General features: G+C 40.4%; 1 protein-coding gene across 1 annotated transcript in view; it reads left to right on the forward strand.

Annotated features, from left to right (window-relative positions):
- LOC139461011 (mucin-2-like) overlaps window positions 1–11,984 on the forward strand; it is a 31,158-nt gene extending 19,174 nt beyond the window's left edge. The window contains exons 21-28 of the mRNA XM_071242482.1: window positions 769–837; window positions 1,669–1,792; window positions 3,127–3,483; window positions 4,303–4,584; window positions 5,477–5,555; window positions 5,933–5,996; window positions 8,075–8,151; window positions 11,899–11,984. Of these exons, the coding sequence (XP_071098583.1) occupies window positions 769–837; window positions 1,669–1,792; window positions 3,127–3,483; window positions 4,303–4,584; window positions 5,477–5,555; window positions 5,933–5,996; window positions 8,075–8,151; window positions 11,899–11,956 (1,110 nt within the window). The 3' untranslated portion in view covers window positions 11,957–11,984. The remainder of the gene's footprint in view (window positions 1–768; window positions 838–1,668; window positions 1,793–3,126; window positions 3,484–4,302; window positions 4,585–5,476; window positions 5,556–5,932; window positions 5,997–8,074; window positions 8,152–11,898) is intronic.
- The last annotated feature ends 5,567 nt before the right edge of the window (window positions 11,985–17,551 follow it).

The raw sequence follows: 17,551 nt of genomic DNA on the forward strand, positions 1-17,551 counted from the left end.
TAAGACGTACCATCTAATCAGCGTATCAAGCTCATGGATCCTACTTTTTGGAGCACTGGGGTTGCCAAGTGGCGAGTTCTTGAATAGAGTTCGCTCATAAGGCCGGAGGACCTGTTTAGATTCACACGCAGAGCATATGAAACCCACTTATGAATTCCCCTCCCGAGATATTGCCAGAATGTTGCTAAAAGCGGCGATAAAATCACACTCGTACCTTTTGACTAGATTCCAGGAAATACATGACGGATTACATGATGTGAGGTGAAGTCAAATCAGGTTTAACGTTGCGTTCAGCATGTACATAGGGACGTGTGTGTGTGTGTGTGTGTGTGTGTGTGTGTGTGTGTGTGTGGCTGCTTGTACTCGTCCTGACTAATGTCGGTTTTATAGTGCTAGCCCAAGGAGATACATTAATACCCAACTCGGATCCGACAAGACCTTGTTTTAGCCCCTTAATGCCGAACGCCAGGCAGCGTAACAACAAGTACCATCTTTTAACTTCTTATGGCACGAAGCGGCGGAGGATCGAACCCCGGATCTTCCGCTTTCCGAGCAGACACTCTTTCCACTAGACCACGGAGGCAGTCAGCATGACGGGGGTCACCAGGGGTTGTTAGTCACCATGTCCATGTGGGGAGTCGAACTCAGGATGAGTCGAGACAAGCTGCACACAGGCACTCTATTCCCTCCATCTGTAACCACACCACCTGTCTCTCCTCCGCGTTCTGACATTCTAACTTCTGGTATACTGACTTCCTTTGTTTCCAGCAATGCTCCGTGGATGTAAAGAATATGTTCGGACTAACATTTTACGAACTCAGCTGTGCTAAGAATACGGTAAGTAGTAATAACTAGATGTCATCCACCTCTACACTACAATCTACTCCAGGCCCAACAATTCTCCACCGATTTTAGTTTATCAACAAATTCACAAGGCTCATGTCCTGCACCCATTGACCAACATCCAAAAACAGTCAGACTATTTGCTGCGAATTAATAAGATTTTCTGTACATATGTTTTGAATTAATAATATGTTTTTTTGTGGTACCACCGGTCCTGAACGATAGATGTCCGTTTGTGGAATATTCTGAATCTGTGCCATTGATGACATGGGACAATGACCGTGTTAACATGGAGAGAGTGTGGATTGAGGTTAACGCAGCGTGTCTGTATAATGTGGGAGGAAAACCCGATGTTTATCACTGTGGTGAAACTCGCGAGCCTGGGTGTCGTGAGGACGTATCAAGAGTCAGAGTTGGGTTGAATTGGGTACTCTAACGTATTATTTATTTATTTATTTATTTATTTATTTATTTATTTATTTATTTATTTATTCTTCTTCTTCTTCTTATTGGCGCCTTTGGGATGCGAAATTCGACACCTTTGACGAAACTGCAATGTGTTCTTTATAACTAAGGATAAATGTGACTCCGCTCTTAAGCATTCAAGGTGTTCATGACAAAACCAACTAAACAATTGTTGTTCATGTCAAAATTCCAAGCCAACATTATGACTATATTTTAACATATGGTTATTCGCTGAAGGATAATAATAATATGCAATATATTATTTAATTCTTAGAGTACCGGCGAAAATGAAATAATGATGACGAATTGAATGTATGACTTTACCAAATTTGTGTTTTACACATTTCGCGTTTTCTCCAGTCTTGTTCTCAGCAACACAGCGTCTGTTGTGATACAGATTTATGTAACGCTGACGTCAACGTCACCAGCATCACGTCACCTGGCAGTTCCACAACGACATCCCCTGCTACGTCGTCAACGGCAGGTACACCATGCTGAAGATACTACTTAGATCCCATGGGGACCAGGGTTAGAATAACCCCCAGAAACCTCTCCCTGTCGTACGACACGACTGGAATGGTGGCGGGGCACGGATACCGGTTTGATTGTGTGTCTTTGTAGCCTGGCGGCGTGGAATGTTAGTCATGTTATCAATCACTTGTCTTTAGAGGCATTGGTTTGTCTGGTCCCGACTCAATTATTTACAAACCGCGTGATATAGCTTGAATATTGCTGGATGCGGCGTTATATAGCACACAGACCAACACATGTGATTACGAGATTGAAATTACTGAGGTCGTAAATCCCTATTAAGGCTAACGCTTAGTTTTTGAAATTATATAATTTTGATAGAAACAAACAAGGCCTTTTAAATTGAAAAAGAGCCTCAATGATGGGAGATTCAGAACCTGAGAAAAATCTAGACTTGCTTCATTAAGGCTTTTGTATGACAGTAAGGGCTGGGCGGTGAGAGAATAAGAGTTCAGAGTCAGAGACAGACTACTCCCTATTATTTGCATGTAAATGCAATGACATAGTGTAAGGTTATGGAATGGATACGCATCGTTCCTGTTCGTTAACGAAGTGAATACATCTATATATATGCAAGCAACAAAACACGTTCCATAATCATATGACATCTCTGCTGAAAGGACAGTCCACTGCACTATTCCGATGAGGTGAGGTTAGGTGAGGTGAGGTGAGGTGAAATGGGATTTAACGTCGCGTCCAAGATTATTGCACTCATATAGCCACGTGTGTGTGTGTGTGTGTGTGTGTGTGTGTGTGTGTGTGTGTGTGTGTCTGCTTGTACTAGTCCGGACTGATGCCGATTTATAGTGGTAGCTCACTGCGATACTATGCCACAGTTTAACATGAATACCCCACTCAGACACAGTATACTGACTCCGAGCCGACCAGTCCTTGTTTTAGCCCCTTAATGCCGAGCGCCAGACAGGGTACCATCTTTTAACGCCGTTTGGTATGACGCGGCCGACAGTAGCATAAGCATGACTGTATATACATATAGCAATATGATCTCTGTATCATAGGACGGCCGTGATGGTGTTGGACTGTCGTAAACGTAAAATGAGTTAAATCTTTTGTCGTAAAAGATTACCGTAATATGTCCATAAGAAACTGGTTAGCGTAAATCAAAACTGTACTGTTAATCGTAATCGTGCTACAATTTCATATATAAAACTAAAGCATAATAAAACTAGCCACTGTTTGGTATTTGGAAAACACGAACTGCAATATATTCGTTGGCTCTTGGTCATCTTCTGATTGTGGTGTTTGACGTATATTTGTGCGTTTCAGGAACATCTCCGACTACAGTGATGGCGACAGCCACAACATCCTCTACTGTCCCGACGACGCCCACTACCACGACAACTACAACCACTACACCTACAACAGTCATCACGACACTTATACCTACTACAACTGCGACTATGACCGCACCAACCACTGTATCTACACCCCCAACTACAACCACCACTACTACAACCACAACTACAACCACAACCAATCCAACTACAACCACAACCACCACTACAACCACAACCACTCCTACTACAACCACAACTGCTATCCCACCCACTTCTACATCTACTGCTACCACGGCAACAACACCTACTACTACAACTACGACAACAACACCAACCACGACACCAGGTAGTAAATTAATACGTTTCAATATTCAAACTCTCTATAATATATAATTTATAATTGTTACTCCTTTTACACTGATAACACGTGTAAGTTTGACCAGACCACTTTTGTTGCAAAGTTGTATGATATATCGAGCTACCAGAAGTTCCAGATCGAGTATCTGTATTAGAGCACAGTTGAGCGTCCCAGGGGCACGCCAGAAACCTATGATCAAACGACGAATTCCGGTTCATCCCGATTATTTCTAGGTCTATCAGCACCTTACCCGTGCTCGGGGATTTCACCAAAGTGGTAAACGTCTGAGACCTGCATCACTTCGGACTTTCCTGTCACGTAAAGCTGACACGCCGTGATATACCTGGAATACTGTTAAAAGTGGCGTTAACCCAACTCACTCCAAAACCGAGGCCAACACTATCGTGTTATTTTTGTCACTGGGTTTATCAACACATATGTCCTAACTGGTAGTCATAACACTGGTGCCAGGGTATCTGTCGGTGGCTTCCTTGGAGCGACATGTCGAGTTGGAGGAGATGAAGTTAACGATGTTGCCGCTTTGACTTTTAAGTTATTCATATGCGTGTCTGATGTCACTGACAAACTGTGATAAAGCCAGCTTATGGCAAATTTGACTCTTGTTTAAACACTTGTTTAAACCTAACGCCTATATAAATGACACGACAGACGCATGTATGTTATGGTCATGCCTTCCCGCTCTTCCAGAGCCGAGTTGACCACGTCGGTCTCATTCGACATTTATGAATGGTTAATTGTGATATGGGCGATACGCAAACGGTAACCCAATATCACCTCCTACCACAGCTCCAGTTGCTATAAGCATGGACCACCAGGTTGTAGTGGTTGATCCAATGGACGTCAATGGGGTCGCACGACTCAGATGCAATGCCAGTGGAGATCCTCGACCAAAGATCATATGGAGTAAACTTGGCCAGCCGCCCTTCATTACCGACAGCACACACGTGATATACGGAGATGGAGAGATGATCCTGAAGGGAATAAGCCCTGCCAACTTCAGGGCACACACTGGAATCTATGTGTGTAAGGCGGATAACGGGGTCACATCAGCACAAGCCTATATTGTTGGTAAGTATTTGATGGGTGTACTGTAGGTGTTCTTGTCTCATGTCAGTAAGTATTTGATGGGTGTACTGTAGGTGTTCTTGTCTCATGTCAGTAAGTATTTGATGGGTGTACTGTAGGTGTTCTTGTCTCATGTCGGTACGTATTTGATGGGTGTACTGTATGTGTTCTTGTCTCATGTCGGTAAGTATTTGATGGGTGTACTGTATGTGTTCTTGTCTCATGTCAGTAAGTATTTGATGGGTGTACTGTAGGTGTTCTTGTCTCATGTCAGTAAGTATTTGATGGGTGTACTGTATGTGTTCTTGTCTCATGTCGGTACGTATTTGATGGGTGTACTGTATGTGTTCTTGTCTCATGTCAGTAAGTATTTGATGGGTGTACTGTAGGTGTTCTTGTCTCATGTCAGTAAGTATTTGATGGGTGTACTGTAGGTGTTCTTGTCTCATGTCGGTACGTATTTGACGGTTGCACTGAGATTGCTGCAATAATATTCGTCACATACCTTCGAATACCCAGAAACCTATGATTGTCGGTTCCCGGTTCACCCCGATTATGTTTCTAGGTTTGTCAGCACCATACCCGTGCTCGTGGGTTTCACGGAAGTGGTAAACGTCTGAGACCTGTATCACTTCGGGCTTTCCTCCCACATTAAGCTGACACGCCTTGATATAACCGGACTATTGTTAAAAGCGGCGTTAAACCCAACTCACTCACTCATCAACATTTGTCTTTTAAACGGCAGTTGTGATCATTCCGTCACACAAACCGTCGGGCGATGAAATACACAAAGAAGAATTGAGTGTAATACTTATTGTTGACAACTGTGCGACTAGGGTTGTTGATGTGGACGGTTTAATCAGATTCAATTCCTGGTCACAACTTCGTGTTTCAGCTGCTGGGAAAATCCCCTACGTCTTGGATGAGTCAAATACTTTCGATAAAATCGGTGTGCAGCCGGGAGAAGCATTCCAGTGAGTAGTGCCTTGGAGTGTAACGAGGGTCACTTTATTATTTCCATCCTTCGTCACAAGAAATACTCCCTTAACAATAGGACTCAACAGTTTGTCTAACTGAATATAACCGGCATGTTACGCGGATTTACAGTGTACTCACCGGTATTGTATATCTCCATACATTTCAAGTCTTAAAATTATATCTCAAAAAGCATATTTTATCGCTGTTGGTGACACTTGTCGCTTGTATTAGGGGTGACATGAAAAGTTAAATGGTAAAAATACATTTTGGGAGAACCAAAACGTGTATACAATCAAACATGTTTCTTAATTTATACGCATATTCTAATATTGTTTGGTGTGTTTCCTCAACTAATGTGTGCATCTTCCATCAGTGTACATTGTGCAAGCGGAGCGACGGAGCCCGACGGATCTCCGTTTGACAAAGAATTTCAAAAGGTACTGAAACAACTAATGAACATTATCTTAATTCATTGAAGCCATTTCAACGATTAACCCGTTGACTGTAACAGCTAATATGTGGGTTATATGATTTCATTGGTGTCAAACAAAGAACCCGACAACGTGAAACCGAAAATATTCTTCCCTTTGAAAATGTAGCTAACTGACTGTAATATGTCTACAAAGGGATGCTCACTCATCACTCGTCTTTGTAAGTATGAGTTTAACGAAGAAATTACCTACATTTGTACATAACTAGGGCATGTGAACGAGTTTTCATTAAATTCTTCTTAAAGCCCCCAGTGATGTGTGGATTTCATTCCAGCATGTGCTGTATATCTTTTTTGTTATTAAAATGCAAGATGGATGGATGGATGGATATGATGATGATGATGATGATGATGATGATGATGATGATGATGATGTACAGATAAAAAAATAAAAATGCTGCAAAGAGGGTTTGGTGATCCTGGCACAGTCAGGCTGTTTAGGTTCACCATCAGCTCAGGGCCCTTACCCCCTCTCCACGCAGCCCAGACAGCGAATGGGACTTCTCCCAGGAAGCGCTGCCTTGTCGAACCCACCCTGAACTTTTCGGAGAATGTGGACACTCCCCAACACTGCAGCCTTCTGTATTACCCAGATTGTCAGAAGGGATGTATTCCTGGTAGCGAACCCGGTACTCTCCCAATGCCAGTTAACAGATTAGGAGGTACCAAACCTAAGGCACCGAGAACAATGGGGAGTCGGACGACTTGGTACTTGGGATGCAAGCGTGACATTTCGAAAGCGAGGTCTGCATATTTGCCATGCTTTTCCTGAATCTTGTCAATCACATTAGTGTGAAAAGGGACAGAAAATTCAATAAACATGTTTTCAGTGGATTTAAGGACAAGATCAGGCTTGTTGGCCTGGATACGTCTGAGACTGTACACGGGCCTTTTCCAAAGAAGACGGTTACAAAATGATCGTACACATACTTGGCATGGTTAGGAGACTGTGGAATGCCTTTTTTCATCATGAGTCTTGACATGCTTCACAAGAGGATCATCAGACAAATAAATGTGTGCAAAAGTGCACAAAACAATTCTATCATAAAGAGTCTCCACTTTAATCAAACAGTATTATTATTCTTTTTATTATTTATTTATTTTAGTATGTTTGCTGTTGTTGTTTTTGAGCATAGTTCTGGCGCTGGACCGACATAAACAATCATAGCAGTTGAAGGGGTGCAAGCCGCATCTTTTGATGCAAATAGGTTGTATTTGACACAATCTAACGCAACAGCTACTACTTCTACTACTGCTACTGTTGCTATATGGCTGAGATAATGCCGATACGACGTTAAACTTTAACTCTATCTCTCTCCCTCACTCTCTCTGAATGAACAGTCATCCGGGCCATCGAGTTTTTGATGACACGCAATCAGCCACGTCATCGAGTCTCACCTTCGATCCTCTTTTTCTCGACTCCTACGTGAATGAACAACTACTACCACAGAATCAACACGGGATTGCAAGTATTACTTGCAATACCTTTGACCGCCCAGCGGTACCTCCTCAATTGTATCATTCCAGTGTAAGACCCGAAAAAGTTCACCTTAGGAAGGTCGTTCAAATTAGTTAAATTTATTGTCATGTAACACTTGTTTTACAGAACAAGAAATCTGAGAGGCATTCAAAGTTTTTGAATAAGGTTCCTATGAAGAGTAATACTTTCGTGGACCGATGAAGATCCGGGGTAGAATAGGTCTTCAGCAACTCATGCTTGCCGTAAAAAGTGACTATGCGTGTCGTAAGAGGCGACTAACAGGATCGGGTGGTCAGGCTCGCTGACTTCGTTGATGCATGTCATCGATCCCAATTGCGTGGATCGATGCTCATGATGTCAATCACTGGAGTGTCTGGTTCAGACTCGATTATTCACAGACTGCCGTCATATAGATGAAATATTGCTGAGTGCGGCGATAAACAAATAATAAAGAAACAAACAAACAAACGTGGAACATATCTGATAAAATGTAAATCAGCATTAATCGACATGTTTCATCAATACGAATATGAATTTTATTACAGACTGACAAGATATGCGTGTCGGCAAGACAGATCGGAGCGTTATCCAAGGAGGACGGCTTTGTTACATATTTCATCAAGTAAGTCTTCAATTTGATAATGCGATGATTGACGTGAATATGCATATGAATTTTTATAACGTCGTTTTAAACAGTAAGATCCGGGATAGAATAGGTCTTCAGCAACCCATGCTTGCCATAAAATGCGACTATGCGTGTCGTAAGAGGCGACTTACGGGATCGGGTGGTCAGGCTAACTGACTTGGTTGATGCATGTCATCGTATCCCAATTGCGTGGATCGAGACTCATGATGTCAATCACTGGATTGTCTGGGTTACAGCTGGAATATTAATATTGTTGAGTGCGGCGTTAAACAACAAACAAATAATTTAACATAAGTCAGTCGATTCGTTGAAGGTAATAAGTGTCATTTGTGAAATCGAGACATTGTTTACTGGTACTGATTTATTGAGAATTATTCTATCGGTTATCGTGCAGATTTGGACTTTTTGCCAAATTAGGAATAAATTATCATGCAAATAAAAGTTATTCATATACAATTTGTTTCCATTCAAACATGCACGATAGTGTAGATAAATATCCTATATATATATATATATATATAATATATATATACGCATATACGCCCTGCGAGGATGTCATTAACCGGTAACCTCGGAGCAATAAGTATGAAATTGTCCAAGTATTAATAAAGGAAAAGGAGAAGAGTATATAAGTCAATATAATTTAATTAAATACGTTTTTCGGTAATTTGTTTATAACAGGTTTGTAAAATATTACTAAAATACTTTTATATAATTCCTTTAATTAATACTGTTTTCGGAAATTAAATTCAATGTTTGTGAAATTGAGTTTACTGATGGGAAATTAAGCCGGTTTCCTTGCGAGCTTACACTGTTGATACAACCAGTTATACAGTATAGGCGCTTTATTCTAGCAGGAACATATGGATATGTTATGTAACAATTCTCTGTTTATTAAACTGTGTGGTTCGTATCTGTTCTGCGCTCTGATGTACTTTATGTAAATATCTACCACATATAAATGTCGCATGTTTGGATACAGGTAAATATTATGTAAGCACATTTTGTCTGTCTCGGGTATTTGTGATCGGTTGATCGGGGCTAGAATAGGGAACGTTGTAAACTGTATACCACAGCATAGATGAATCAATGCTGACATCCAAAACTTATAACAGGTTATAATAACAGTGTCACTACAAGACATTACAAATAGTTATGAAATAGTGCCAATAATTCTAATTTGCAAATACTTGAGAGAAAGTGACTATATAATCCCTATTAATCAACATTGTCAATAAACGGTCCCGAAAATTACCTTGATGGAATAAGGCTATATTCAACACTAATCTGACCCGCTTTGAAAACGAACCAACATGAATGAAACTGTCTGTGATAGAACATTGAATACCCGTCATGGTTTGGAGTTTGGTACACTTAAGCGGTTTTAAGTGTTGATATCCTTGGAGAGTCACCACAAATACACAAAACGACCATTCTCTAAAACACGGTATTTCAGAGCACGAAAAATGCGAGGTATAATTAGTTTTTCGTGCAGACATGGGGTACAAATGGGGTATAAAGTGAAGGTATTCAAAGGCCACCCGAGTCATCACTGTAGCTTCTCCTCAGCACCGAGGCCACAGTGTGGAGACGGGAGAAGTGTGATGGTGTTGGCGGTATGAGTCATCATCACAGAACACAGCTCCTGCTGCTCAAAGGTCCACGAGAAGGGGTTGTGTAGTATGCATTGCAATCAGACGTTATCATGCCCGATACTGACTTTGTCTTTGGACCTCTTGTTCGTTTCCTTTACTGTTCAACAACATTCATCTTCCCGAGGCAAGAGAGTTAACTGACTTTAAAAGTCCAGTTTCCACCCTTGCCGAACTGGGCTGGAATTCCTGGGCTCGATCGTAGCGCCACCAGTGGCTATTACGAGTTATGTCCTCTCTATGCCTCTCCTATTGACCAATCAAATTCAACCTCTCGTATCACTTGCATTTGCTTCAAACAAAACGGTGGCGCCCAGTCAAGACGATAATCAAGATGTATATTGTGATAAAACGAGTCTTACATCGCGAAGTGCATCAAATCACGTGAGCACCTTGATTAAAAACATAAAAAGATATAGAAAATATCTGTTGACAACGAGTTAGCGGTGCACATGCTTTGCAAATCCTGCAGTCGACCGACATCTGCATGACAGTTTACGAACCGGATTTCGATTTTGGTGCGCGATTTTGATTGGACTATGCATAGACTCGTTAGCCCAGCCCAAATCTAACTCCATAATACCAGCCTAGTTCGGCAAGGGTGGAGACAGGACTTTTATAGTCAGTTAACTCACTTGCCTCGGGAAGATGAATAACATTGTGTTCCTTCCAATAAGGTTGTTACTACTTATATTCAGCTAATTCATCCGAGTGACATCGTACGAAAGATCTTGCACCACATATCAGTTAGTTTAGCGTCAATTATACTGTTTGCCTCTGGTTGGTTTTCAATGCGTTTCGGTACATATCTACTAAATTTGAAGTACTCTGTTGATACCATTTCGAAAGGAGATGGCATACTCACAAACTCCGACGTTTATACAGTTTGTCCCTCACTCTGTGAAGGTTCACACTCCAATGCACGCACACAAAGTGAAACAAAGTATTTAGCTTCCTTATTGGCCATCTGCCTGATTGTAGAACCCTGCACAGTACATGGAGAACGTTGTTGAATCAATGTAACACTCAGCAAATGAAAACCACAGAGGGGTCCATGGTTAATATTTGGTTTTAATATAAATAACATGGAAATTAAAATTAATGTACCTGATGCAAATGCATATATATTGGTCCCGTGAAGATTCGCGATTGAATTGGTTTTCAGCAACTCCTGCTTGTTGTAAGAGGCGACTAACGGGATCGGGTGGTCAGACGCGCTAATTTGATTTATGTCATCGTATACTACCCCAATTGTGTATATCGATGCGCATGATGTCAATTACTGGATTGTCTGGTCCAGATTTGATTTTTTACAGACCGCTGTTATATATCACTGAGTGCAGCGTTAAACAAACAAACAAAGCCTATGTAATTATCAGCTTGGTTTTGGTTTTGGTTCGGTTTGTTGTTTAACGCCGCACCCAGCAATATTATATTCCAGCTATATGACGGCGGTCTGGAAAATAATCGAGTCTGGACCAGACAATTCAGTGATTGACCTCATGAGCATCGATCCACGCAACTGGGATCGATGACATGCATCCACCACGTCAGCTATCAGCTTGGTAGAAGTAATGCACGTCAGGTTAGCAACTGTGTGATCACACTGATTAGAATGTCTTTCCAAATGTGTAGTTCATCCAGGTACATATATCAACAGTGAACAACATTGCCACAGTGATATCTATCAGACCTCTACATGCATGTACATACACATACACATCTGTGCAAGACAAGAGACACAGTGAAGTTAATCGTGAATCATTAATATCATGCCAAAAGTGTTTATTTATCTGCAATCCATTCACACTATGTCTTCGTGGATTTAGATAAAGCCTGGTTTTAGTTATTCGCGAATTAATCTCAAACTATCCACGGATGTTTGGTAGTTTAACTGCAGAACACTACAAACCAGCGCCGTGTTGCGTATGTTCACGGAGATTTCAGAATAAGTGTTCTCTCGTTTTGGCAAATGTAACCCCATAAACTTCTTAGTGTTATCCTTAATTTAGGGCTAGCCTGGATTATTTTTGAAATAATACAATGAACCCTTTCTGTATGTTTATTGCAGGAAAGACGGTAATAGTGAGTTTGTGGATCGCACAAAAGGTTCACTGAAGTTGGACTGAATGTGACGGAGATATTCAAGTCTACATAGTTTGCTGCTGTTGAACATATTAATGCGTTGACGTTTGATCATATTGATATTAATATTGTTTATACATTAATGTCCAGTGTGTATTTTGAAGCACCGTGTAAACAAATGTAAAGTCGAAACAGCGTATTAAATGTAATTAAAAAAATATAATGAATTCAGTGTTCTTTTATGGATATCAGCTGATGAATAAGTTCACTTTGGTCAGAGTGTCCCTTGAGAAGGTAAGCCTGAGACCATCTGTGTGAGTTTACGTGAGACAGTATGTTATGAGAGTCAATACAGGTGAGATTGTATGCGTGATAAGTCTCAGTATCAGTGAAACAGTATGTTATGAGAGTCAATACAGGTGAGATTGTATGCGTGATAAGTCTCAGTATCAGTGAGACAGTATGTTATGAGAGTCATTACAGGTGAGATTGTATGCGTGATAAGTCTCAGTATCAGTGAAACAGTATGTTATGAGAGTCATTACAGGTGAGATTGTATGCGTGATACAGTCTCAGTATCAGTGAGACAGTATGTTATGAGAGTCAAAACAGGTGAGATTGTATGCGTGATACAGTCTCAGTATCGGTGAGACAGTATGTTATGTGAGTCAATACAGGTGAGATTGTATGCGTGATAAGTCTCAGTATCAGTGAGACAGTATGTTATGTGAGTCAATACAGGTGAGATTGTATGCGTGATAAGTCAGTATCAGTGAGACAGTATGTTATGTGAGTCAATACAGGTGAGATTGTATGCGTGATAAGTCTCAGTATCAGTGAGACAGTATGTTATGTGAGTCAGTACAGGTGAGATTGTATGCGTGATACAGTCTCAATATCAGTGAGACAGCATGTTATGTGAGTCAATACAGGTGAGATTGTATGCGTGATAAGTCAGTATCAGTGAGACAGTATGTTATGTGAGTCAATACAGGTGAGATTGTATGCGTGATAAGTCTCAGTATCAGTGAGACAGTATGTTATGTGAGTCAATACAGGTCAGATTGTATGCGTGATACAGTCTCAATATCAGTGAAACAATATATGTGAGAGAGTAAATGTATCAGCGACAGCCGAAAATGAATACCATCATTCAGTGTCCACCAGAACTTCGAGAAGTTCGGAAACAAGACGTTCCAATTAATGGTTTCCCCCACGACGATAATGTTGGTATGTTGCAAAAAGCAATGTAAATTCTGTTCTCTATCATTCAGCCACGTTCTTTCATTGTCCAATATCCAGTTGTGTCTCAGCCAGCGACTGTGAGACGAAATGGTGGCAGCTAACATCTACTGAGGCCAAATGTATGACACCTGTGCCAGGAATCCCAGATAGCGAAGACTTCACCTGCAGCTACTGCTGCACCGAGCCGGGGTGTAACAAGGACGGGGTACCCAAGAAGGACACACTGTACAAAGGGAATATATAGTCATAGAGAGAACGACATGTGATATAAGGAAGCATGGGAATATGTATGTGTACTAGAATATCTTCTTCTTGAGGTGAAGATTCAATAAAACAAAACAATGCCAGCTGCTTCTGTGGACATGCCAATGTGAATATCGCAATATGAATATCGCATCAAACGTATAATTTAGGACATGCATGTGACATTATTGGGACATCCCTAGTATATATATGCAATGAAGAGATAATAGTCGACGACCTTACCTTCATTTTTTTCAAATGCATATGAACAAGTTGTGTAGTAAAAATAAATCTCTTTGGTCAATTTATTAAGATCTGATTTTCAAACTTCAGTAACACTCGATGTGTGCTGAAAGGAAAGAGACACTGACGGTGTTCCATGTACAACTCGTGCACTACTCAGACAGCTGTCACGTGTAACTTATGAAATGCTTCAAACATACGATTTCGAGTATGACACAGTTAAAAGTCCTTTCCCAGTGAGAATAGTTCGGTAAAGGCGCCACTATTCCCTGGCATGTATCACGCGTTATTCTTACAAATGTGTGTCCCCTCACCGTTACACTTATTATCAAACTATCCATCAATTCCCTGACTATAAATAGCCCGCAAGGTGGCGGTGTTTCAATTTCGAACAATGACTTACAATGTAAACACTACCGAGTGTCGAGAGAAGCTTTTTGAAAACCATACGGGAACAAGATCACCATTGACCGTCAAACTGCGTATCAGCTTGAATGACAAACCCTGGATACCACAAATGGCTCCATATCAAGATATAAGTCAAACAAAACGTTTTAGAAAGTTAAAAGAAATCCGCAGTGCAATCCAAACGTACCAAGAACAGGAAGTACAGTTTTTTAATAATTCTATTTTCTTTTCTAAAAATGCAAATTAATTGATTAATTCACCCCAAGGTCGTAACCCTGATCAGGTGGGTATTCAGAAGGAACCTTGTGATGACGCCGTGAATGAGGCCGTGTGTATTATTACGTTGTTGAAATCAAATGATGAGGAAGATTGTCGAGGCATCGACATTATGATAGATGCTCTCAGGCAGTGGATCCTGGTAACGACTAGGGAAGGCAATTCTGCACAGCGAATTTCGGCGGCTTACACGGATGGGCCTCCATATTAATTTTCAATGCGTCAACAGCATTAACGTTTCAATTGAATTATTTGATATCCTAGTTTTTAATATCATATTAAAATAACTGATACACTTACAAATTCATTTCACAAATACAAAAAACAATGTCTGTAATAGATATGTGTTGCTTGGTGTAATTATTGAATATAATAGTAAGCTGCTTTCACAGTTGTAGAAATAACACTTTTCGAACCAAGCATCATACAGTTGATCAAGAAATTGTTGTATATGTGATTTATTTTGCACTTTTGTCGTCTGAAGACGGGTGCTGGGAATCTTCGCCACAAACAAGTTATTATTCCCATACATATTGTTAGCAATTTTGTTGCCAGAAAGAAGACATTCACCTCAAGCTTCGTAATATTCAGCCAAATATTCATTTATTTAATACGTTATTATTGAAATGCCATATTGCATGTGTTAAACATTTGGTAAACCACGTTTGAAATTAACAAAAAAGAATTGATGAGAAATGAAATATGACTGAAAATAACACAGTGCAAAGGTTATATCATTTTCATTGTTTGACATATGGAGAAAGAACCCGGAAGCAGTGAACTGAACTTTTGAGACAACCCGTATGAACACCACGCATAGTACAACAGTGTCTATGCGATGCAGGTACAGTTTTATTCCACAATAACGTATACAGCGGTTAGTAACAAGGACATTTGAAACATATGAAAACATATGTCTCAGAAGAGAATATGCCTGATCATAGATACGCCTCATCATGTTGACATTAACTAAATACGTACAATGTGTGAAGCCAATTTCTGGTGTCCTACGCAGTGAAAATTCTGGAATATTGCTAAAAGCGGCGTAAAACCATACTCACTCACTCACTCATTAACTTAATTCACATGTAATGTCAGGACTGGTGGGAGTTCTGTGACATCAAGAAGTCAAGGAAGAAGACGAAGATGACGAAGAATAAGATAAACAAGACATCAATGAGCATTAAAGAAAACAACTTTAACTACGCACTTGACAACAACTTTTGACAAAAAAAAGCCGAAACCATTTTCATAGCCACAAGAAATCTCGCTAATCTCACGCTATTCCCACTATATGGCCATGACATGACCATCGGCCTTCTGCTTGACCGTCAGGCGTTATTCTGACATAAGAGCCCCTATTCAACCGAGTTTTTGAAAGATGTGTCGTGACTGGCCACACTCCTCTTACAGTTAGCGAAATTGCAATTTCCTGGTTTCCGTTAGATTCCCGGTCAGTCCCTATGAATTTATGGAATATCGTCATCCAGATATTGACCAGTTGGTGTTTGGGTTCAATTCATTTTCTGGGGAAAACGTTGCTTGTCGTATATCCAGAAACTTACAGATGCCAAGTTTCCTGAAAGTTCCATGCTGTTGTCTGTACGTATTCTGGACTCTTGAAGGTTAGTCTGTGTTCGGTTTAGATTAAGTCTCCAAGCATAAGGATATCTGATAGCACATGTAATATATCCCACCTTATAAAGTTTGGTTTCCGGTAAGTTTCCATATGCATTTAACAATTACATCCTTCCTGTTTATTCACGTAAGGTTTTCTTGCGGTTTCCATATCAGGACATCTGCCCCACATAACCTTTTTGGTGCAGTTTTAACACGCATAAGCACACACAGCCTACATGCACCCCATATCTGCACCCTGTACCAGCACTCGCACTGACAGAGGGAATGGTTTAATAAGATTAGAATCGGATGTTCACAATGTCTGATCTGTGAGACAGTCACCATTGTTTCTGTCTGGTGCACAATCATCATTTGTAGGTTGACATGATATTGTACCAATACTATTGCTTATTCTATGTGATCAATCACTCTTTTGAATTTTATCTTAAACATTTTCCAATGTTTTAAAGTCATAACACACTTGTCCCTTATAGTAAAGATAATAGTCCCTGTGTTAAGGATATGATAAATCCTTTGATATTGATAACATTGTTGTACCAGTACAATTATGTACATGTAATACATATGTTAACAAAGTCTTGTATCAACTCATGTATCGTGTATTTCCTATTGTAAATATCTAGATCTTACGAAATAGGGGCATCCCTCCCACATCGTGCCCCACCGTGATCAGCTGAAATTATGTTTAAAGCATCAAAATCAGGCACTCAGTCACTAGTATGTGCAAGTCACAAACAATTTGTTTTGAAGTTTACATAAAAGGGTGTAAGTCTCAAACGAAGAAAATAGATTTTGGAAAAGGGCAATACAAATTAAAAAAAATATTTCATTGTTGTTTACTCCATACACAAGGTTCCTGCTCAAAGTGCTAACATCATGACCCTTGTCAATGAATCAGTGTACACTCGAGTTTCATTCTCAGCTCTCTGGGGAGTATACAACCCAAGATTAACAGTCACGTTAACATATCATCATGTCGGGTACCCACTTTTACTGCTGGGTGAACAAAGGCATATTCCGAACAAAGTCTCCTGACAAACTAGACATAACACGTGTTACATGTCCTTCCGTGAGGGGCAGGACCAAAGCCCAAGAAACTCTCAGGTGTGAAGATGCCGAATGCGTTCTCCCATCCGGCTATTCTCCGTGGCCGACGTTACGTTGTGCACAGGACCGCGTGACAGCACATTGTATATACATCCTATTAATTGTTTGCAGCAAAAAAGTATTCAACTTGCCATAGCACACATGTTTTATATTTAACCGTTCGTTGATTATGTCAATTAATTTCCCTCTTGCCACAGGCTTCACACTGCCCTCTTTAAAATAAGGATAATAATAACGATTGTATGGCGTGTTCCTACTTGGAAATCCAATCATCCAAACCAGGCATGGAGAGGTTAAACAATTGGATAACTACATCTATAGCATCGTATTGGAGTGGGAATAGTTGATGTTATGTCAGGAAGTAGGAGCGAGAAAGGCGAGAAAGTGAATAGATTATGTAACACTGTAGATTATGTAAAGTTCAACTGTATATCCCTATTAAGCACCACTTTGGATCTATTTACCTTGGACTTCCT

This window comes from Haliotis cracherodii, unplaced genomic scaffold (assembly GCF_022045235.1).
Source record: "Haliotis cracherodii isolate W230 unplaced genomic scaffold, xgHalCrac1.p SCAF_14, whole genome shotgun sequence".
NCBI lineage: Eukaryota > Metazoa > Mollusca > Gastropoda > Lepetellida > Haliotidae > Haliotis > Haliotis cracherodii.